The sequence below is a fragment of the Mobula hypostoma genome, chromosome 26, assembly GCF_963921235.1.
Source record: "Mobula hypostoma chromosome 26, sMobHyp1.1, whole genome shotgun sequence".
Taxonomy (NCBI): Eukaryota; Metazoa; Chordata; class Chondrichthyes; order Myliobatiformes; family Myliobatidae; genus Mobula; species Mobula hypostoma.
Genome location: NC_086122.1, coordinates 29,593,736 through 29,618,063, shown reverse-complemented (window position 1 = coordinate 29,618,063; position 24,328 = coordinate 29,593,736). Strand labels below are relative to the sequence as shown.

At 42.4% G+C, this 24,328-nt stretch overlaps 1 protein-coding gene across 1 annotated transcript in view; it reads right to left on the bottom strand.

The window, feature by feature from the left end:
- The window catches only part of LOC134338273 (chloride intracellular channel protein 4), a 148,793-nt gene that overhangs the window by 45,779 nt on the left and 78,686 nt on the right, over positions 1 to 24,328 (bottom strand). Inside the window, exon 3 of the mRNA XM_063033995.1 lies at positions 7,603 to 7,728. Within this exon, the coding sequence (XP_062890065.1) occupies positions 7,603 to 7,728 (126 nt within the window). The remainder of the gene's footprint in view (positions 1 to 7,602; positions 7,729 to 24,328) is intronic.

Sequence of the window (24,328 nt, the reverse complement as noted above, 5' to 3'; positions counted from 1 at the left end):
GTATTACTACTGTTGGATCTTGTCTCAACAACTAAGGCACATCAAGAGATTATCCAGGGACTTGTTATGTAAAGCGTGGGCTTGTATCTCCACCCTCTTTTATGCAGAGTTCTCACCCCCTATTTCTCTTTGGGTGAACTCTACTTTCAACAATCTCTTTGCTTTCCCCCCACTCACGTGTTAACCTTCTGCCACTCCTTTAAGTATTTATCCTTCAGTGTTTGACTTCTTTGTTATTGGACGTAAATCATTCCTGTTTACCCGCTCTAGATTGTTCAATGGCCCAAGCCTCAATTAAACCTTCTTTTAGAATCCAAATCAAACATTAAAAACTAAAATAAAAACTGCCCTGGAATTAACCACCTTTTTTAATCTTACACCACTAAAAACATAAAATCTCTGTAAACTACAATGATGAGTGAAGATTAATAACAAACTTTCAGTACGAAAATCAACTCCCTATAATGATAGACAGGGGATCCTAGTAGCCAGATACTCTTTTTCTAAATATTAGCGGTTTGAGGGAGGGGGTGGATTTGAATTTCAAATTCAGACAGGTGAGGTGCAGAAGAGCTAAAAGCCTGAACCAAAATCCCAAACCGCTCACTTCTGGTTTGGGTGGAGTCAGACAACCAGTTCACTTGCAGCACTGAGTTGGCAAATTAAATAGGCTCAGTCATTATCATTCCAGCCTGAGGACCCGGCCTATTTAAATACCCATCTCAGTACGGTCAGGTACAAAGTGTATCCAGCCTCTCAGCTCCATAGGGATCTCCTGCACTCAATAGCGTGCTGCAGAACCCTAACTTTCCTCTTTGGAACTAATGGCTGGACGTCAGTTCGATCTGTCCAAACATTATAACAAGGCTGGGTACCTCCTATTTCACTAACATTTTTAAAATGCACCCCTAGCTAGTTGAGATTTCAAGCTCTCAAAAAACCCAACAGCTAAATGGAGGCAAGCCCTTCTGAATGCAGGCAGTGAATGATTTTCCAGTGACATCCTAGGTCAGCAACTCTCTGTGTTCTGAAACCATCTTTCACCCTTTCTATGTGTCTTCCAGTCCTTTGTGTTTCCTCCATGGGGTTTCTTCCCTTTCCTCTGGCTCAGATTGCTCACGCCACAGACTCCAACCTTCCTTGTTATCTCTGGTCACCTCCACTCTGACCGCCGAACTCCAAACCTCCTCCCTTGCTCATCCCCTCATTTGCTCTTCCCTGACTTGGAGACTGGTGCGACCAATCCATTGGTCTGCAGCTGGGTAGCAAAGACAAGAAACGCTAATCATGTCCTTTAGTAAATACGACAGGACCAGAAGGAGGTCTATTTTTCCTCGTCTCCTATCTGCCGTACTGCCTCCTCTCCCTGCTCACCCCCACCTCCACATTCATATCCATTTTACCTACACCATAAGAAGTCTCATCAGGAAACCAAATTAGTAACAATACTTTTGATATCCTAATGATTTTTTAAATAAAATTCAATGCTCAATCAGATCAGCTGATCCATTATTGATAGGAAAAACCTATACTGACTAAATTTTTTTTTTGTGGGACACAATTCTTATAACTGGATGGTTAAATTGTCCCATCATATTGCGTGCTTTGATTTAATGAAGCAAAATAAGTACATAAGACCTCCATGCTACTGTATTATAAAGTGGCTTTATATACATTTTTAAAAATTTTATCCCCTTTCCCTCATAAATAAATAGTCATAGTCATACTTTATTGATCCCGGGGGAAATTAGTTTTTGTTACAGTTGCACCATAAATAATAAATAGTAATAGAACCATAAACAATTAAATAGTAATATGTAAATTATGCCAGTAAATTATGAAATAAGTCCAGGACCAGCCTATCGCCTCAGGGTGTCTGACCCTCCAAGGGAGGAGTTGTAAAGTTTGATGGCCACAGGCAGGAATGACTTCCTATGACGTTCTGTGCTGCATCTCAGAGGAATGAGTCTCTGGCTGAATGTACTCCTGTGCCCAACCAGTACATTATGTAGTGGATGGGAGACATTGTCCAAGATGGCATGTAACTTAGACAGCATCATCTTTTCAGACACCACCGTCAGAGAGTCCAGTTCCATCCCCACAACATCACTGGCCTTACGAATGAGTTTGTTGATTCTGTTGGTGTCTGCTACCCTCAGCCTGCTGCCCCAGCACACAACAGCAAACATGATAGCACTGGCCACCACAGATTCGTAGAACATCCACAGCATTGTCCAGCAGATGTTAAAGGACCTCAGTCTCCTCAGGAAATAGAGACGGCTCTGACGTTTCTTGTAGGCAGCCTCAGTGTTCTTTGACCAGTCCAGTTTATTGTCAATTCGTATCCTCAGGTATTTGTAATCCTTCACCATGTCCACGCTGACCCCCCTGGGTGGAAAACAGGGGTCACCGGTACCTTAGCTCTCCTCAGGTCTACCACGAGCTCCTTAGTCCTTTTCACATTAAGCTGCAGAATGTTTTTCACATTAATTTTTCACATTAAATGCAGAAATTAAGCTAAATGCTTGGAGTCTACTCTGAAAAACCTTTGGCGCATCGATACCTCAACACAGTTTTCATAAATCTTGTTTGAGTCCTGATAGGGAGAGCTGGCAGCCCCCAGTATCATCAGAGCAACACTTGTGTTTATTAGACAAAGGGCAGAACAGCTGATTCCATGTTACACCATAGAACTGGGCCTTGATACGATACCATCCATCACGGAGCAACCTCCAAATGTTAATTATTCAAGGCCACAAATGAAGTGTGGCTAGCCGGTGGTTCAGAGGCACCTGCACCGAACTTCGAAGCAAGTGGTCCTGGGTTCGAATCCAGCCGGCCCCTTGCACGCTTTCAGTCTGTGCTGGGGTTCAGCGTCGAGCTCGCAACTTGGCTAGCTCATGAAAAAAACAGATAAATGCTAAGGGAACAGAAAGGTGCCACCGCATGGGCCACAAGGCGCGGACAGGAACAACACCACCAAACAATGAAATATGGGAATGTGAGTCAGTGATCAGACATCTGCCTGCGATTTGAAATCATGTGCAATCAAGATCAACAGCAAAATACAGAGGAGAAACATCATTAAAAATGTTTCCTTAACAAACTGATAAGATTTTAATTATAGTTTGAATGTGGCATTACTCTGACTTCAGGAGTTCCGTTTTATTGATACAAATCAACAAAACTAACTGCTTCTTTTAATCTCTGGAGATGAAGCAAGAATCTCAAAGTTCAAAGTTCATATATAGTATGTCACCGTATACACCCCTGAGATTCATTTTCCTGTGGGCATACTCAGCAGATCTATAGAATAGTAACTATAACAGGATCCGTGAAAGATCAGCCAGAGTGCAGAAGACAACAAACTGAGCAAAGGAAAATATAAATAAACAGCAAAAAATGATGAGAAGATGAGATAATGAGATAAAGGGTCTTTAAAGTGAGATCATTGGTGTGGGAACATCTCAGTGATGGGGCAAGAAAGTGTAGTTATCCCCTTTTATGCAGCTGTAATGAATTTTACAGTAGTCACTGAATGAGGTGACGGATGAACCAGAGTGTTAGGGAGGGAGGTGGTAGTGCTTCAAGCACAACTGTCAATGTAGATCATGACCTGATTAAATTTGTACATGACCGCAGTTAGGAATATTCTTCAGGCTCTGAAATACCCTGGAAATTTCCCCGATTCCTGTGAAAAATGCTTTGGAAAGCCCAGCTGAAAGTGATCTGGGAGCAATCATTCTCTACAGAAGAACTTTTCCATCATCATTATCAGACATGACCCCACTGTGCTCCCAGCTGGCAAACACAGAGCTATTTGCCAAGCTTCCTGGAAATCCCACTTTCTCAATGTGTTGCAAAGGAATGAAAATCTGTCAGAAACACACAGCAAAAGGAAGAGTATTTGGAACCAAGATGTCACATGACTACTGTCACATTATCTGCAAAGAGGTAATCTGATAGATATTTATGTATTGATTGATTGATTGAGATACAGTGTGGGATAGACCCTTCAGACCATTTGAGCCAAGCTGCCCAGCAACCCCCACACAGGAGAATTTACAATGACCAATTAACCTACCAATCGGTAGGTCTTTGGACTATGGGAGGAAACTGGAGCACCTGGAGGAAACCCACGCAGTCCCAGGGAGAATGTATAAACTCCTTACAGGCAGTGGCAGGAATTGAACCTGGGTCGCTGATACTGTAACGTGTAACTGTAACTAACCACTACACTACTATACCATCTCCCACCCCCAATCCTCACCACATTCCACAGAGGTTGTATTGAGAGCATCCTGAGCAGCTGCATCACTGCCTGGTTCGAAAATTGCACCATCTCAGATCGCAAGACCCTGCAGCGGATAGTGAGGTCAGCTGAGAAGATCATCGGGGTCTCTCTTCCCGCCATTACAGACATTTACACCACACGCTGCATCCGTAAAGCAAACAGCATTATGAAGGTCCCACGCACCCCTCATACAAACTCTTCTCCCTCCTGCCATCTGGCAAAAGACACCGAAGCATTTGGGCTCTCATGACCAGACTATGTAACAGTTTCTTCCCCCAAGCCATCAGACTCCTCAATACCCAGAGCCTGGACTGACACCAACCTACTGCCCTCTACTGTGCCTATTGTCTTGTTTATTATTTATTGTAATGCCTGCACTGTTTTGTGCACTTTATGCAGTCCCGGATAGGCCTGTAGTCTAGTGTAGTTTTTGTGTTGTTTTATATAGTTCAGTGTAGTTTTTGTATTGTCTCATGTAGCACCATGGTCCTGAAAAACGTTGTCCTGTTTTTACTGTGTATTGTACCAGCAGTTATGGTCGAAATGACAATGAAAAGTGACTTGACTTGAGATATGTTGTCCATCAATATATAATAATACCATAATGCCACATAATAAATATATAATAGTGCGGGGCCTGCAGCAACCTTACTTCTCCGTGTACAGAACAAATCCTGCATCAGTGGAAAGAGAAACTGAGTTGATGTTTCCAATCTAAGACCCTTTGTCAGAACAATGGGGTCCCAGACCTGATGTGCTAAATCTGTTTCTCTTTCCACAAATGCTGCCTGCCTTATTCAACGTTTCCAACAGTTTCTGTTTTTTTTATTAGGAAAGAATTTTATTAGAAACAAGGGGAAGAGCAGTTTGGTGGTTGATGTTCTTTTTTGCATTTTTGTGAGTTCTCTGTGCACGGAGGAGGGAAATGGGGGCTAATTATCTTGCTGTGTTTCCTGTGGAGAAGAGGTTTTGGGTGCCAATGTTCGAGTTGTATTTTGTGTGGGGGGAGGAGGGTTTGGGGGTTGTGGGGGAAGGTTAATGATCATGTTGCCATTTTTTTTTCTGTTTGGGGGGGTGGGTTTGCTGTTTCTCTTTGAACTGACTTCCATGGTTTCTCTTTGTATAGTGGCTATCTGGAGAAGACGAATCTCAGAGTTGTATATTGCATGGGTAACCAGGTGGACGTCGAACATTATCTTTTATTATTAAAGTGCACTTGTGTAAGAGAAAATGGTGATGTCATTATGCACATGTAGAGTAGAAAGAAGAGATACAATGTTCAAGAATGAACATCAAGTGCTGGGAGCTGCTTTTCCCAGGTATGGTGAGGAAAGGTGAATAATATTTGATAATATTGATAATAATATTTGATAATAAAGGGTCTAGCCTATATACTTTATACTTTATTGTCGCCAAACAATTGATACTAGAACGTACAATCATCATAGTGATATTTGATTCTGTGCTTCCCGCTCCCTGGATTACAAATTGATAGTAAATATTAAAAATTTAAATTATAAATCATAAATAGAAAATAGAAAAATGGAAAGCAAGGTAGTGCAAAAAAACCGAGATGCAAGTCCCGATATTTGGAGGGTATGGCCCAGATCCGGGTCAGGATCCGTTCAGCAGTCTTATCACAGTTGGAAAGAAGCTGTTCCCAAATCTGGCCGTACACTGCTCCGACAGCGTGCAGTGTAAAGTGAGTCCACGGACGGAAGATTGGTTTGTGTGATGTGCTGCGCCGTGTTCACGAACTTCTGCAGCTTCTTTCGGTCTTGGACAGGACAACTTCCATACCAGGTTGTGATGCACCCCAGAAGAATGCTTTCTACAGTGCATCTATAAAAATTAGTGAGGGTTTTAGGAAGTTAAGTACGTGTGAGCCAAAGTGAGTATACCTTTCAGTAAAGGTGAGATGCATTTAGTTATATTTTTGATGTTGTGTATATACACATAATGATGATGATGATCCTAATATGCTGTTATACTAACTGTAGTATATACCATTAGTATACTGTTATATACTAACTGTATGTATTGCTAATGTATACTAATGATATATACCATTAGTATATAACAGTAGACAAATACAATGCTTACATATTAGCGTACCGTTACAAATCCAAATCCATTTCAGGTCAACTTTAAAAGATTTTTAGCAGACTGCAGCAAAAATTCCTGCATTTATAGAGTCATATGTCACAGATATAGGACCACAGGCCTACAGTGTCCATATCAACCATCAAGCACCTATTGACAGTGACAGCAACCCTATCTTAATCCTATTTTAGTCCTCCCTGGATTTTATCATTCACCTGTGCACTATGCATTGGGGTAATTTACAGTGGCCAATGAACTAACATTTATCTGGAAGAAAGTTAGGAGGTCGGCAAGGGATTGTGCTCCTCCACTCTGTCAGCACTGAACCTGGATCACAGGATCAGTGCTCAACACTCATAAAAGGTGGATGAACTCAGCAAGTCGGGCAGCATCTATGGAGGGAAATTACCAGTCAATGCTTCTGGCTGAGACCCTTCATCGGGTGTGAAAAGGAAGGGGGCAAGAGTCAGAATAAGAAAGTGGGGCGGCAGTTCTACCACTGTGACACCCCCCCATGTGCAGTTCATTAAAGGGTTTGTCAAAGTTCAATGTACATTTATTATTACAGTAGGTAATACAACCTTGAGGTTCGTCTCCTTACAGCAGCCATGAAACAAAGAAACCCAATAGGACCCATTAAAAGCAAAAAGAAGACCATCAAGTTCCCGTGTGTAGAGAGAGAAAATGAAAAACAAACCGTGCAAACAATGAAACCAAGCAAACAGCATACAGAACTGAAGTTCACAACACCAGGCATGCCTGCCACCCTGCATTTGCAATTCATCAAGTGATGGATGTGAATAATGCAAGTTTTAAACCCATTAAAATGCTGCAAAATTCTGCCAGAGATAAACATTAATTATATCTCTCACGTTTTGTACCTTCAAAACATGTGGGTGTAACTTCGAATTTAAGCCAGCCGCACACGTATCGCGTGGTAGTGTGATAACGTACGCAATTAACGTATTTTTACATCTAACCCATAATTAATTATTTAAACACACAAGAATGCTTAATCAAATAATACATATATATATAAGGTTCCTCAAATAATGTTGAAATATTTAATATACACAATATCCATTAGGACTCCTGTGGAAAATCATTTAAAATTCACTCTATATTCACATTGTGCTGCCCATTACTCTGGGATATGTAGACATCCTTTGGGAAATACTATCTGGATTTCTTGCACAAAATCTTACCTTGGTGGAGCCAGCACGTCCTCAAGGAATTCTTCAATCTTATTGACATCGGTTTTTACTTCTCCATTGAAGGTTATAAACGGCGGGTGTGTTCCGGGAGCCAGATTTTGCAAGTCAGCTGGTTTCCTGTTAATTTAAACAGCAAGAGAATATCATCAATTAACATCAGCAGAATAATTAAGTAGCAACTTCACAGAATGCTGACACTGTAGAATCACAGTGCTTTACCAGGAGACCGTGAGGAAGGCTCCATTCCTATTAGACTGCATTCTGATGATGTCTGAAGCTCTGGGTTTGAAACAGCTCTTGACCTGCTGTTTGAATCCTACTTCTTCTTGGCTAGATACCCACACTTCCAACAATCACCTGTCTTTTCCACACACTGGCAGCCCGTGAAAGCAGAGAGCCAAATAAACAAAGAATTAAAAATGGAAACAGGAAAGCAGTGGGAATTGTCACACCATGGAATTAAACAAAAGAAAGATGCAACAAGACAAAAAAAAAATCCTCATCGGGTGACCACAGTCAGTGTGGATTGGAAATAGTCTCTCTTCCTCGCTGATGATCAACTCAGGCGCACCTCAAGGTTGCATGCTCAGCCCGCTGATCTACTTTCTCTCTACTCTTGACTGTGTGACCCGGCACAGGGTCAAACGCCTTCTATAAATTCGCCAATGACTCAACTGTTGCCAGAATCTCAGATGGTGATGAGGATGTGTACAGGAGTGAGATAGATCATCTGATTGAGTGGTGTCACAACAATCCTGCTCTCAATGTGAATAAGACCAAGAAATTGATTGCAGACTTCAGCGAGGGGAAATTAGGAGAACACATTCTAGTCTTCATTAAGGAGTTACCAGTGGAAGTGGTAAGCAGCTTCAAGTTTCTGGGTGTCAACATCTCTGAAGATCAATCTTGGGGCCAAATTACTGATGCAATTATGAAGAAGGCACACCAGCTGTGATACATTATAAGGAGCATGAGGAGACTAGGTATCAAAATTCAAAGTTCAACGTACATTTATTATCAAAGTATGTATACATCATACCGCTGTGAGATTCATCTCCTTAAAGGCAGCCACAGAACAAAGAAACCCAAAAGAACCCATAAAAATAGACCGTCAAACATCCAACATGCAGAGAAAAACGATCATGCACTCAATAAAGGTAAGCAAGTAGCATTCAGAACAGAAGTGAGTCCACAGACACGAAGCCCAGAGCAGCGGGAGCAGACAACAGCCACACTTCAGCGCAAAGCCAAGTAAACGTCATATGTCACCAAAGATTCGAGCAAGTTTTTACAGCATTCTGACTGGTTACATCTCCATCTGGCAGGAAGGCTCCAAAGCACAGGGCTGGAAAAAAGCTGCAGACGGCTGCAGACGCAGCAGGCTCCATCGTGCGCACTCGCCTTCCTACCATTGAAGACATCTTCAAAATGTGATTCTTCAAAAAGGATCTTCAGTATCCTGGACAGGCCCTCTTACCATTACTACCACCAAGGAGGAGGTACAGGAGCCTGAAGACCCACACTCAGTGTTTTAGTTACAGCCAGTTCCCCTCTGCCGTCTGATTTCTGAATGGTTCATGAACACTCTCTCATTGCTTTGCTCACTTTTTACACTATTTATTTATATTTTATATATTCTTACTGTAAATTGCAGTTACTTTAATGTATTTCACGGTACTGCTGCTGCAAAACAAGAAGTTTCATGGCATTTGTCTTATTCTGATGCAGATAAACAGTAAGGAGAGAAAGAGGGATAGAGGGAGAGAGGGAGAGAGAGGGAGAGAGAGGGAGAGAGAGGGAGAGAGGGGGAGAGAGGGGGACAGAGAGGGAGAGAGGGAGAGAGGGGGAGAGAGGGGGAAAGGGAGAGAGGGAGAGAGGGAGAGAGGGAGAGAGGGAGAGGGAGAGAGGGCGAGAGGGAGAGGGAGAGAGGGGGAGAGGAGGGGGAGAGGGGAGAGGGGAGAGGGGAGAAGGAGAGAGGGAAGGAGAGAGAGGGAGAGGGGGAGAGAGGGAGAGGGAGAGATGAAGGAGGGGCGAGAGAGGGAGAGAGGGAGAGAGAGGGAAGGAGAGAGAGGGAGGGGGAGAGATGGAGAGGGAGAGGGGAGGGGGAGGGGAGGGAGAGGGGGAGGGGAGAGAGGGGGAGGGGAGAGAAAGGGGAGGGGTAGAGAGGAAGGGGAGGGGTAGAGAGAGGGGGAGAGAGGGGGAGGGAGAGAGAGGGGGAAGGGAGAGAGAGGGGGAGAGAGGGGGAGAGAGAGGGAGAGGGGGAGAGGGAGAGAGGGGGAGAGGGAGAGAGGGAGAGAGGGAGAGGGGAGAGGGGGAGAGGGGAGAGGGGGAGAGGAGAGAGGGGGAGAGGAGGGGGAGAGGAGAGGGGGAGAGGGGAGAGGGGAGAGGGGGAGAGGGGAGAGGGGAGAGGGGGAGAGGGGAGAGGGGAGAAGGAGAGAGGGGAGAGAGAGAGGGAGAGGGGGAGAGAGGGAGAGGGAGAGAGGGAGAGGCGAGGGAGAGAGGGAGGGGAGGGGGAGAGAGGGGGAGGGGGGAGAGAGGGGGAGGGGAGAGAGGGGGAGGGGAGAGAGGGGGAGGGGAGAGAGGGGGAGGGGAGAGAGAAAGGGGAGGGGTAGAGAGTGAGGGGAGGGGTAGAGAGAGGGGGAGAGAGGAGGAGGGAGTGAGAGGGGGGAGGGAGTGAGAGGGGGAGAGAGGAAGGGGAGGGGAGGGAGAGGAGAGGGAGAGGAGAGGGAGAGGGGAGGGGAGGTGGAGGGGAGGGAGAGGGAGAGGGAGAGGGGAAGAGGAGAGGGAGGGGAGGATGAGAGGGAGAGAGGGAGAGAGGGAGAGAGGGAGAGAGAGAAAGAGAGAGAGAATGAGAATGAATGAGAATGAGAATAAACACACCAGAAATTCTGTAGATCAGAATCAAGTTTAATATCACTGGCATATGTCATGAAAAATGCCGGAAATCCAAACCTATGCACACAAAATGCTGGAGAAACACAGCAAGTCAGGCAGCATCTGTGGAAATGAATACACAGTTGACGTTTTGGGCCAAGATCCTTCTTCAGAACTGGAAAGGAAGGGGGAAAATGCCAGAATAAAAAGGTGGGGGAAGAGGAAGGAGGATAAGTAGAAGGTGATAGGTGAAAAAGTAAAGGGCTGGAGAGGAAAGCATCTGATAGGAGAGAAGTGTGGACCATCGGAGAAAGGGAAGGAGGAGTGGATGTGGGGGAAGTGACAGGCAGGTGAGAAGAGGTAAGAACCCAGAGTGGACAACAGAAAAATAGGGGAGGCAGAGGGGATTTTTTTTACCAGGAGGAAAGATCAATATTCATGCCAACAGGTTGGAGGCCACCCATATGGAACATAAGATGTTGCTCCTCCACCCAGAAAGTGGCCTCACTGTGGCAGAAGAGGAGACCTTAGACCGACGTGTCATAATGGGAATGGGAATGGAAATGTTGGGCCACCAGGATGTTCCGCTTTTGGCGGATGAAGTGGAGGTGCTCGGTGAAGCAGTCTCCCAATTTGTGACGGGTCTCACCAATATGGAGGAGGCTGCATTGGAAGCAGAACAGACTACCCCAGCAGATTCGCAGGTGAATTGTGCTTCACCTAGAAGAACTGTTTGGGGCCCTGAATGGAGGTGAGGGAAAAGGTGTATGGACAGGTGTAGCACTTGGGCCACTTGCAGGGAGAACTGCTGGGAGGTTGATTAGTGGGGAGGGACAAATGGATAAGGGAATCATGGAAGGAACGATCCCTGTGGAAAGCAGAGTGGTGGGGGAGATAAAGATTTATTTGGTGGTGGAATCCCTTTGAAGATAGCAGAGGTTACGGAGAATGATGTGTCGGATGCAGAGGCTCATTGGGCGGTAAGTAAGGTCAAGAGGAATTCTATCTCTGTTAACGCGTTGGGAAGATAGTGTAAGAGTGGATGTTTGGGAGATGGAGGAGATGCAGATGAGGGCAGCATCAATAGTGGAGGGAGGGAAAGCCTATTCTTTGAAGAAGGATGTGATGTCCTGGAAAGGAAAGCCTCATCCTGGAGCAGATGCAGCGGAGACGAAGGATATGAGAAAAGGGAATTGCATTTTTACAGGAGAGGGGGTGGGAAGAAGTATAGTCGAGGTAACTGTGTGAACAATAGGTTTCTGAAAGATGTCGGTCGACAGTTTGTCTCCAGAGATGGAGACAGAGAGATCGAGAAATTGGAGAGAGTTGTTAGGGATAAAAGGAGAGGAGGAGAGATCCACAATACGCTAAGACAGACATAAACTGCAGATAAACAGCTCTTCTGTGGAGAGAGTTAGGGGCACCAAGTTTCTCGTAATCCACCTGGTGCCTGAACACCATCTCTTTGGTCAAGGAAGCACAGCAGTGCCTCCACTTCCTGAGGAATTGAGGCAAGTAAAGCTCCCCTGCCCCCCACCCACCTCCCAGCCTGCTATTCTAGCTAATTTTTACAGGAGAACCATCAAGAGTGTCCTGATCAGCTACTATCTAGTACAGGAAATGTAAGACATCTGACCACAGATCCACATAAAGGATAGAGAGGACTGATGAGAGAATCACTGGGGTCTCTCATCCACCCATCAGAGATATTTAACCAGAGCGCTGTGTATGTATGGCCAAAACAAGATACATTAAACTCAGCATCCATGGAAATGAACAAACAGTCAACGTTTTGGGCCAGGACCTTTCCTTACAGGAGGATTTGTAACAAGAGAAACAATAACTTCTGGCAATTATACAGGGTTGTTCCAAGACCGAATTTGGAGTATGGTGTACAGATCTGGTCTGCCCATCTAAGGAAGGATATACTCAAGATAAAGAGTGTAGCAAAGCTTCTTAAGGCTGATTCTTGTGATGTCATGTGAGGAAAGATGAAGCAGGCTTAGCCTTTACTCTCTAGAGTTTAAAAGATTCAGAGGTGACTTTTTAATCTTTTTTTACTTACTGAAATCTAGCACGGTACAGGCCTTTCAAGCTGAGCCACCAGCAACCTCTGATTTCACCCTTGGCTAATCACAGGACAATTTACAATGACCCAGTTAACATACCGGTACCAATCGGTACGTCTTTGGACTGTCGGAGGAAACCAGAGCACCCGGAGGAAACCCACGCAGTCATGGGGAGAACAGGACAGCGATGGAAATTGAACCTAGGGCGCCTGTACTATAAAGTGCTGTGCTAACCACTATGCTATCATTTTCATTTGTTTTCAATTGCATTGAAGTATTCAAAATTCTTAATAGTAGATTCAGGAATGACATTACCCCTAACTGGAGAACTGAGGAGAAATCTGTTAACCTAGGGAGAAGTGAGCCTTTAGAATTCTCTACCTAAGATCAGCAGAGTTTTGGATAATACTGGAACCTGAGATCGCAGGTATCAATAGAAAGTTGGATAAACAACAGCTTGTTAGAAAGAACAGATGTATTAACCAAAGAGATAGATACTGATATGCAACTGAAAATGAAAATAAAATGTAATGATTTGGAACTCTGGACATGTTAAGGACTTTAGTCAATGCCCTGTTTCCAATTTTCTAAATCTAATTTGACACATTGGCACAGAATTTGATTTTGGTTATTTAAGATGTGTATGTGAATTTAAACTCTGACAATGAATCTTCTGTTGTTTCATACCAGTTTCAGAGAGCAGGAAATTAATGGCCAAAGGTTTGTTGTTAACTCTGTGTGAGGGGAAAAAAAATGACTAATTACATTTAACATGTGTATTATAACATTGTTTTGTGATTAATCCTTGATGGGATTAATTACAAAATATCTACACTGTTGAAAGTGAGTCTTTGAAAATGAGTTTGCCTTCCTAAGAACCTTGGCATATGTGTTATTCAAAAATCATTTAAAAAATCAAAACAACTTACTAACAGCCAGATATCAAGACAATTTACTGTATAAATATTAAAATAACAACAAAACGTAGGCTTTATTACTTACTGATAATACTCCTGAATAATAATTCTGGAGTAGTATTGACAATATAAAAGGTCAAAGTAAAAAAATGAGTTGAGAAAGTTTGGGGACTGAATAAAGACAGAAGTCGTATCATTTATTTAAAACCGGTAAATTCAACAACAGCCATATAAATGGCAGGATGTTGTCTGCCACATCTGAGGGCAAAATCTATGCTAGCATAGTGGTTAGAACAATGCTTTACACTATCGGCAATCCGGGTTCAATTCCTGCCGCTACTAGTAAGGAGTTTGCACGTTCTCCCTGTGACCGCGTGGGTTTCCTCCAGGTGCTCCCCCCAGTCCAAAGATGTACCGATTGGTAGGTTGAGTGGCCATTGTAAAGTGTTCCAGGATTAAATTGGGGGATTGCGGGTGGCGCGGAGCAAAGGGCCTACTTCGTGCTGCATCTCAATAAAACTAAAAAAAATAAAAATTAACATTCACTCTGTTGAGGGTGAGAAAGAGGAAGCACTCTGAAAAAAACCTAGCAGTTTCTCTATCTTTGTTTTGTGCAAAACTCCCTTCAGGAAGAGGCCTTCCAGTCCATGATGTGCTGAAGGAATCAAGCAAATAACACCTAATTCCTTCTGCCCACACTTGGTTCATATCCCTGCATTGTCTGCATAGTCATGTACCCACTCTGGAGCCTCTCAAAAGCCTCAGTTGTCTCCACTACCACCCCTGACAGTGCATTCCAAGTACCCACAACTCTCTGTGTGAAGAAGCTGCTCCACACATCTCCTTTGGATTTTTCCCCCTTCTCTCCTTAAATGAATACCTTCTAGTTTCAGACATTTTGACCCAGGAGAAAGGATATTGGCTTTCTTAGATACAAAGAAAATTTGCCCACAGTTTGGGAAACAAACATAATTTGATGAAGTTCACGAGGCCCTACTACATCAGCTAAATAAAAAGCCTGTAATTGTCACTGGTAGCAAATGAAACCAATTTAGCATGGAACACAAGTAGGTACTCTATTTGAAGTTTACAGAAAGGAGCAGCATTACAAAATGCTAAAGTACATTCGAGTGGCAAACCCAGACCTGATGAGCAGTAATTTTGGTCACGCAATAAGCTAGTAGCAATGTTGAGGAGAGTACTTTGCAGACCAAAAGAATGAACCAAGCTATTGGACAAGACCAATGTGGTCTACAAAATCCAATGCCAGGGACTGCAGCAAATATTACATTGGCCAGACTGGGAGAAACCTATCCACAAGGATCCATTAACATCAACTGGCTGTGAAGCCCTTACTCTCCCTAGCCTCTACCTATGAAGGTCAAGAGGGGCACATATTCGACTGGGCTCCAGTGAAAGTTGTGGCACAAGCAAACGCGAGAGAATTCCTAGAAGCGCAGTTTTCCGTGAACAATTCTGTAAGCAGAGATGTGGACCTCAATCCTATTTATAACCCAATGCGGGCAAAACTCCAGACCACGACGATGAAGTATGCCACTGAACCAATCAGCAATGAGATTTCCTCCCCACATCACAGTTGATGACCAATCAGCGGATTGATAAGTATAAACAGGCCAAGCTTTCGGGGGACACACCACAATTAACCGCACGCTCAAGATATCTCCTTATTGGTGACAAAACGTTGGCAATTGGATTACCAAGATCGGAGAACAACTCAATCCAACCATCAACCACCTGAGCTACCTACTTTCTAAATTATTTTGAGCAATAAATCCATAAAGTTCCAAAACCCTAAATTCTTTCTACTTTCAAAGGATTGGAGTGCAGGCTTCCACATATCACGATCAAAAGTTGCTGGCAATAACCCTCCATAGACGAAGTAACTTGCACATCAGTGAATTTCTGATTGTATAGACAGGTTGAAATACACAAGAATGCCAGGCCTTGTTTCAGGTCACACAACTGGCCCACAGGTCGAACCTCAGTTCCAGATCTCCATACCTGGCCCATACTCTGAGTCAACCTCATTGGTAAAGTTATGATGCCCTCTCTTCTTGTGCCTCTGGAAACGGCTCGAAGTGAAGCCTTGGATAGACCTTGCAAACACATGGATCCATGGATAGTCATCATTATCACTATATGCCATAGGCAGCCATGGTGACCATGATTGTTCTTGGCAGATATTTGTACGGAAGTGGTTTGCCTTCTTCTGGATAGTGTCTTTACAAAATGGGTGTCCCCAGCCATTATGAACACTCTTCAGAGATTGTCAGCCTGGCTTCAGTGGCCACATAACCAAGATGTGATATGCATCCGCTGCTCATATAACCATCCGCCGCCTTCTCCCATAGCTTCACATGATGCTGATAAGCAGGTGCTACACCTTGCCCAAGGGTGGCCAGCAGGCTAGCGGAGGGAGGGAGCACCTTACACCTCCTTTGGTAGAGACATATCTCCACTCTGCCACCCAACATAGACCAAGTTCACACATCAGATGGGATCTGGGTGCAAATGTAGCAAAAATCAGCGCAGAAAGGTAAAGACCTTGGGGTCTTGAAAAAGAATGAATGTGAGGCATTCATAAAGTACTGTTTAAAATTAAGCTGACAAATAGGAGTACCAAAATCTCAGAGTTCAAAAGTTAATTCCCATTTGCACACTGAGTACTAATCAACTTATTCAGAGCGTACAGAATCGAGGAGGAGCAAAACAATAGTGAACTGCGTGCAAACTCCTTAGTTTTGCTCTGAATGATAAAGGACCCATTTGTAAATTGAGACAGCCACAGACAGAATATAGATCACATAACCATTGGAAATGGCATATGGACATGTGGAGGACAAATTAAAAATCTTTTGTAAAATCATAGGGTTACAATTTGTTACTTTATCATTGCTACTAATTATCATTGAAACTGCTTTTAAGAAAATAAGAACCAATCCCCGTTGGAGATGCAAATGAGAAGAAAATAATAAATGAACAGCAGTAAAAATCTACACAAATTGCAAATACTAAAATCTGATAATGGCTTAAAATTGCAGTAGAAATACATCCGCATGAGATGTATCAATAAATAACACTTAAGGTTTATATTTGGCCCAAACCAAAGAATTATTTACCTGAAGTATCATTGTCTGGATATCAGGGAGTACCTTCCTGAATTAAGATTGGAGATACTACAGATCCATCATATTTTCTCCCAATATTAACCTTGTATTGATTTATTTATTGGAATATAACACGGAATAGGGCCTTCTGGCCATTCGAGCTGCACAGCCCAGCAATCCCCCAATTTAACCCTAGCCTAATCACGCGACAACTTACAACGACCAGTTAACCTACCAACCAGTACGTCTTGGGACTGTGGGCAGAAACTGGAGCACCCCTGAGGAAACAAGCCTATGCAGTCATGGGGAGAATGTACAAACTCCTTGCACACAGTGGCAGGAATTGGACCTGGTTCGCTGTTACTGCAAAGCGTTGTGCTGACCTTTATACTACCATGCCACCCTCCTGATTAGCCGTGTAATAAACCAAAGATCAATAGGGAAAAGTATTTAAAACCTTTTCCATTTTAGTTCTTTCTTATTTATTTAGAAGTACACTGTAGAGTAGGTCCTTCCAGCCCTTCCAGCCAACAATCCCACAACCATGATTTTACCCTACCGGACAATTTACAACAACCAGTTAACCTACCCAATATATCTGTAGACTGTGGAAACTGGAGCGCCTGGGGAAACCCCACGCATTCTGTGGGAAAGACATACCGAGGCTCCCCACAGAAGGTTGCCAGAGTTGAACTCCCAACTCCAGACCACCCTGAGGATTTTCAAGTACTAATGCTAAAACCTGGAAAAATTTGGCTCTTGTAAACGTTACGAGCAACCGGATGCAAAACAGTTCTTTGAATGAACTCACCGGTTATCTGTTTAAAACCAAATTATTAAAATCCTAAATGAGCTGTATTGAATGCAGAAAATACTGGGGGAGGGAAGACGGACAATGGCAGTCCAGTCAAGAGAGCCACAAGAAGCAACAAGAGCTGGACTCTGGCCGACAAGATGGAGCAACTCAGTGGGGTGGGCACCATCTGTGAGAGGAAGGGAATTGTTTCAGGTCCTGATGCAATGTTTCAACACAAAACATCGGCAATCCAGCCAAACTTGGCCAACAATTCTCGCTGTTCAGTCCCAGAGACTAGAAAGAATCTGCATTCTTGGCCAGTCATGTCTTCCCCAGGGCTACAAACCTTCCATTGCGCATACTTAATGATACAGGAATTTGTCTGTGAATTCATCTACACACAAAATCTTCTCTTCTATTTATCCCAGTCAAATGTAGTTTGGTTTCATGATTAAAAAATTACTATGGGGGCTGAAATGAAAACAGAAACTGCTAGAAAAGTCAATAAACATATTTGAAAAGAAAAACAGGAGTTGATGTTTCAGGTTGAAGTTCAAAATTTCAAAGTAAGTTTATTATCAAAGTATGTACATGTCACCAAATACTACTCTCAGATTCATGGTCTTGCAGACATCACAGCAGAACAAAGAAATGCAATTACATCAATGAAATACTACACACAGAGAAAGACTGACAAATTGTGAAATTCTAAAAGAAACAAGTAATACTAAATAAATAAATAAAATTGAGAACATGAGTTGTAGAATCATCGACAGTGAGTTCATGGGTTGTGATCAATCGTCAGTTCAGTGTTGTGGTGAGTGAAGATGTCCACACCAGGTCAGCACCCTGATGGTTGACAGGTAACAAAAGTTCCTAAACCTGGGGGTATGGGACCTATGGCATCTGTACTTCCTCCCTGATGGCAGCAGTGAGAGGAAAGCATGCTCCTATACCAGTTCCAACAAAGGATCTTCAAGCTAAACCATTAACTCTGTTTCTCTTCCCGCTGGCATTGCTTGACTATCTGAGTGTCTTTTTATAGCTTCTGTTTCTATTCTGGCTTCATTATTGCAAGTTTGACTAGGTATATTTCTAAAATCTTTTTGCACAAGAGGAGGCAAGGAGCCCATCACGGGTAAAGCTCTCCCGACCACTGAGCACATCTACACAGAACGCTGTCGCAGGAAAGCAGTATCCATCATGAGGAACCTGATGCACTATCAATTACTCCAAAAGACTGGAAGTAGAGTAAATACTGAAAGGCTTTTATTAGCAGCAAAATGGACCCACGTCCATGCTGAATATCTGTCCTGGACTGAGGGAGGAGCAGTGACACAATCGCCTTTATTCAGGGGTCTGTGGGAGGAGCCACAGGAGCAGTCAGCAGAGGGGCATGTCCAAGCATGTCCAGACAGGTAACCCAGTTACAACCTATATACATGGTTTACCACAGAACCATCACCACCCAGATCATGCTCTCTGTTTGCTGCTGCCATCAGGAAGCCTCAGGACTCACACCACCAGGTTCAAGAACAGTTATTACCCTTCAACCATCAGGCTCCTGAACCAGTGGAGATAACTTCACTTGCCCCGTGACTGAACTGTTTCCACAACCCATGGACTCACTTTGAAAGACGCTTTATCTCAAGTTCTCAATATTTATTGATCATTTATTTATTATTATTATTTCTTTTTTTTCTTTTGTATTTGAAGTTTGTTGTCTTTTGCACGTTGGTCGTTTGTCGGTCCTGTTGGGTACGTTTTTTCATTATGGCTCTTGGATTTTCTGAGTATGCCCACAAAAAAATGAATCTCAGGGTTGTATATAGTGACATTTATGTACTTTGATAATAAACTTGCTTTGAGCTGTCAAAAAAATGGAGGTAAAGCTGTTGTTTTCCTCAAAAATCAAACATATTGTCACCTAAAAATTGCTCCCAGCTGTGGTTAAAGTCAACCAAGAGCAACTTATGATTGCTATGACTCTGAGATTGTGTTTCAGCTTCTCGGCACACAGCCTACAGCAGCTGTTGACTTTATAAAACTGTATATGATCTTCTATTTTCTGTTTTACCAGTTTGGTTTGGATTTTGAGCAGCTGCCCTACCAATTGCACCATAAGTATTTGCAGAATGACAGTGCCACATGATAAGAAGCTAATTCCAATGTACAAATACACCACATTGAAGAGATACAATTAGCTTGGAAGGATTTGTAATTTTGTGACCCATAAATCTGTTCCTATCTCAGCTTTCAATCGTTCACAACTCAAAAGCCAAAACAAATACTAAATTCGTGCAACTAAAATTTATGAGAAGATTGACACCTTTAATATATTTACTCATTAAGTTCTTATGTTCCTAATTTTCAACATCAAACTTCATCATACAAAATGTTTTCCTGTGCTGAAGTTCTAAATTTAAACTTGTTCGTATACAGTGCACTTCTGTACCATGTTCTGAAACTTAACACAAGTACTGATCTTGCATTAAACATTCAGAAGTAAATAATTCTGATGATATCTTAGCCACGTTCACAAATGCAGCCTTTGCTTCGTGTTTTGATTTATTAATTAATCACAGGTATCACACCATAATCTTTATGACCTATACTACTGGCAGAAAAATGAACTTGGTAAAACAGTCTTGTTGCTATTTAATTCCGGATTTAAAAAATGACTATAATTTGGAACAGGATGATAATTGCAAATTTGAAAATATAGGTGTTATAGCAATTGGCTAACAGAATAGTTGATAGATTGATGAATTTTAACCTTCAAAAACAACAGTTTCCTTAGATTGGAATAGTGGATATAACTTCTTTATTCAAAAGAAGATGGAGACAGACAGTTGGGAATTACAGACCAGTTGCTTTATCATGGGAGATTTTAGAAACTATTATTAAGTGTACTAAGCAGAGGACAGATGAATTATAGATGATCAGGGAGAGGCAACATGGTTCTGCGAAAGGCGTATCATGTTTTTTTTGGGTGGCAGGGTAGAGACACGTCTCTACCAAAAGAAGTGTAAGGCACTCCCTCCCTCCGCTATCCCGCAGGTCACCCTTGGGCAAGGTGTAGCACCTGCTTAGCCCCCCCCCCCGATCAGAGTCACATGAAGCCATGTGAGCAGGTGGTGGGTGGTCGTATGAGCAGCTGGTGCAGATCACAAATCCTGGTTATGCGATCACTGACGCCAGGCAGACTATTGATAATGGCTGGGGTCACTTGTCCTGTAAACACACTGCCCAGAAGAAGGCAATGGCAAACCACTTCTGTAGAAAAATTTGCCAGGAACAATCATGGTCAAAAGATCATGATCGCCTACGTCATACAATACGGCACATAACAAGGATGACGGTGATATCATGTTTTACTAATTTATTCAGGTTCTTTGAAGGACCAAAGTGTGCTGAGAATTAAGAGGAACCAGTGGTTTCCAGGAGGCAATTGGTAATATCCCAGTAGAAAATAAACGTTCATGGTGGATGATGCTGTGTATTGGATCAAAAACCAAAAATTGGCTGGCCGATATGAAACAGAGAGTAGGCATTAATAAGTCACTGGTGTGTGAAGTGTCACAGGGATTGGTGCTGGGACCTCAATGTTCTGCTGATTGTATAAATGGTTTTCACAAGGCAGAATCGTTAAATTTGATGATGAGATAAAGAATGGGAAGTGAGTACTGTAGAGACATGAGGATGCTGCCAAGAAATATGGACAGAGTAAGCAAATGGGCAGAGATCTGGCAAATGGAGTATTACATGGAGAACTGGAAAATTGCTCATTTTGGCAAGAAAAATAACTTAAAAGGTATTATTTAAATTGTAAGTGACTACAAAGCTGAGATGTAGACTCACATAAAGCCGGGATACAGGCACAGCAAGTAGTAATGGAAACTGGTGTACAGAGGGATCTTGGGGTGCAAGTCCTTAGCTCACTGGAAGTTTAAACACAACTAGACAGAACGGTAAAGAAGGGATTGGCATATTGTCTTCACTGGTCTGGACGTTGATTGTAAAGGTAGGAAAGTCACATTGTAGCTGGATAAAATATTGTCTCGGGCCACATTTGGAGTATTGCATGGTCTCTGCATTACAGAAAGAATGGGGTGACTTTGGAGAGAATGCAGAGGAGGTTTAATAGGATGTTGTCTGGGTTCGGGTCTATTAGTCATAAGGAGCTCTGGAGCTTTGCAAGCTGAAGGCCAAGCTGAGAGAAGCATGTAAAATCATTTATTAGAGTATATTTGTTTAAGTATAAGATAGATAGATACTTTATTGATCTCAAAATTACAGTGTCACAGTAACATTACAAGTGCACAGATATATAAATATTAGAAAACAAGTAAGAAAGAATAAAAATAAGTCACCTTAAAAATAACATGTACAAGATTTACAAGTCAAAGATTACAAGATCACTTCCCCCGGTTATAGGTTGACTCATTACAGAGCCTCCTGGCTGGGGGTAAGAATGACCTCATATAACGCTCTTTGGAGCAATGCAGTTGTCTTACTTGTCTTAAATGTGTTGCTATGGCAGATAGTGACAGTCCTTCCCTCAGAGCAAAATACTTGAGGGGTTACTGTAGATTTAAGATGAGAGGAATAAGATTAAAGCTCACAAAATGCTGGAGGAGCACGGCAGGTCAGGCAGCATCAATAGAAATGAATAACATTCGGCGTTTTAGGCTGAGATCCCTCATCAGGACTTCAATCAGCAAGTTTGAAGAAGACCTACTACAAGTTGAGTACCCCAAATCTGAAAATCTCCAAAATCAAAAGATTTTTGCCCACTGGCATTACATGGAAAATGGAGAATTCCACAGGGCTCTGGGAAGGTTCCCAGGCGATGTGCAGATCTCAGCACACCACAGACCATTCTGAGAAGAGCCCTCACACATCAAATGTACAGGAGTTAATGAAAAAGAGAAAAAACACAGTATAAAGCGAAAATGAAGATTTTGATCGTGTATTGGAAGAGTGGATTCCACAGCATCAGAGTGAGCATATGCCGCTTAACAGTATGCTGATCACGTAACAAGCAAAGATCTATCACGATAAATTGAAAATTAAAGGTAATCATGAATATTCAGCAGGGTGGTTGCAGAAATATAAGAGACACTGCAGTAAATTTATAAAGTTTTAAAACTTTTAAAGATAAAGCATCTGCAGATCATGAAGCAGCACAGAAATTCATTGATGTGTTTGCCAAGATCATCACTGATGAAAATCTAACACCAGAAGTCTACAATGTTGATAGCTTTTATAACTTCTGTAAAACACAAAAAGAGTAAAATACAAACACATTGTACTGTGTAACTTAATCAAAACATGGCATCATGAGTGGAGTGACATACGGCATTGGAATAAGATTAAAGCTCACAAAATGCTGGAGGAGCACGGCAGGTCAGGCAGCATCAATAGAAATGAATAACATTCGGCGTTTTAGGCTGAGATCCCTCATCAGGACTTCAATCAGCAAGTTTGAAGAAGACCTACTACAAGTTGAGTACCCCAAATCTGAAAATCTCCAAAATCAAAAGATTTTTGCCCACTGGCATTACATGGAAAATGTGGTGTCCACATCTGGTGTGGCTGCACAGAGAATTTAGCTTGTTATTTAAGATAGGAAGTTAATGGACTGGATTCAACTCTGAGAAGGTTTATAAGCCTCAGACTTGGAATGGATTGTTTTTCTAATGAGGGAAGACTGGGATTCCTAGGCTTGTACCCACTGTAGTTTAGAAAAGTGAAGGGAAACCTGATGGAAAGATTTAAAATCCTGAGGGATACTGACAGGATGGAATTAGAGAAGCATTTTCCTCTTAGACAAATAAGTACAAATATGTACAGCAGGGCAATGGTGTATGTGTGTGAGAGGGTGGAAGAGGGAGCATAAATGCGTGAGTCGGGAAGAGATGGTTGCCACTGTTTAAAAATAAAGGAACAACCAATAAGAAAGAAAATGATTTTCTCTCTTGCAGAGACTCATGAGCCTTTGCGACTGTTACCTTCAAATGGTGGTGAAAACAGTCCTTGAATACTTTTAAAGAAGAATTAGATTATTTTTTGATGAGCAAGAGAGGGAATAAGCAAGAATGTCAAGGTGAGGTTAAAGTCAAAGCAAGCAAGCAGCCTACTTTTGCTTCTAATTCATATGTTTCCATGCTTGTACGTTAGTACCGAAGACTTCCTTTGTCGGAAGCTTTACTCTGCTGTTTCCTGCAGTAAATGCCTTGGGATTCATCCGTGTTGGAACTAGATAACAAGCAGAAACACTTCCATTCCAGATCAGTAACAACAGGAATTCTGCAGATGCTGGAAATTCAAGCAACACACATCAAAGTGCCTGGCCTGCTGCGTTTACCATTCCAGATCAGTGATACCTTCATCACAATAAATATAAAAGCATACCAAAATATATGTTATGAATAAGGTAATAAATAATATTTTGAAGTTGTCATATACTAAGCTATCAAACTGCCATTGTGGAAAGTGATAGAAAGACACCCACTCTAATGGCAATTTCTATTACAGAACACTATTTGATAACATTACCAAAAAATAATAGTTAGTGGAGCATCTGGTACTTAGATAGCAGATTTGTCTCCTGAAGTGTATCATCACTTTTCCTCTGATGGTCCATCAGCATATAGGGTGTCTATATTATAGATAACTTCCCAAAGTAATCAGAACTATAAAGTGTAACTGAAAAATTATCCCCACTATTCACTGTTAACATATCAGAAAATTTCCGAAGTGTTTAACCTGAAGTGTCAGCACTGCTAAAAATTATTGTTTGAATTTAGTGCTTTTCGGCATGGAAAATGCTGTCACTTACAAGTGCTATCAGTAAATTAATGCCTTGTCAATGCAGGAAATATAAAAAGGATTATCAATAGCTTAAGTGTTAAATTTGGGTTTTAGGAG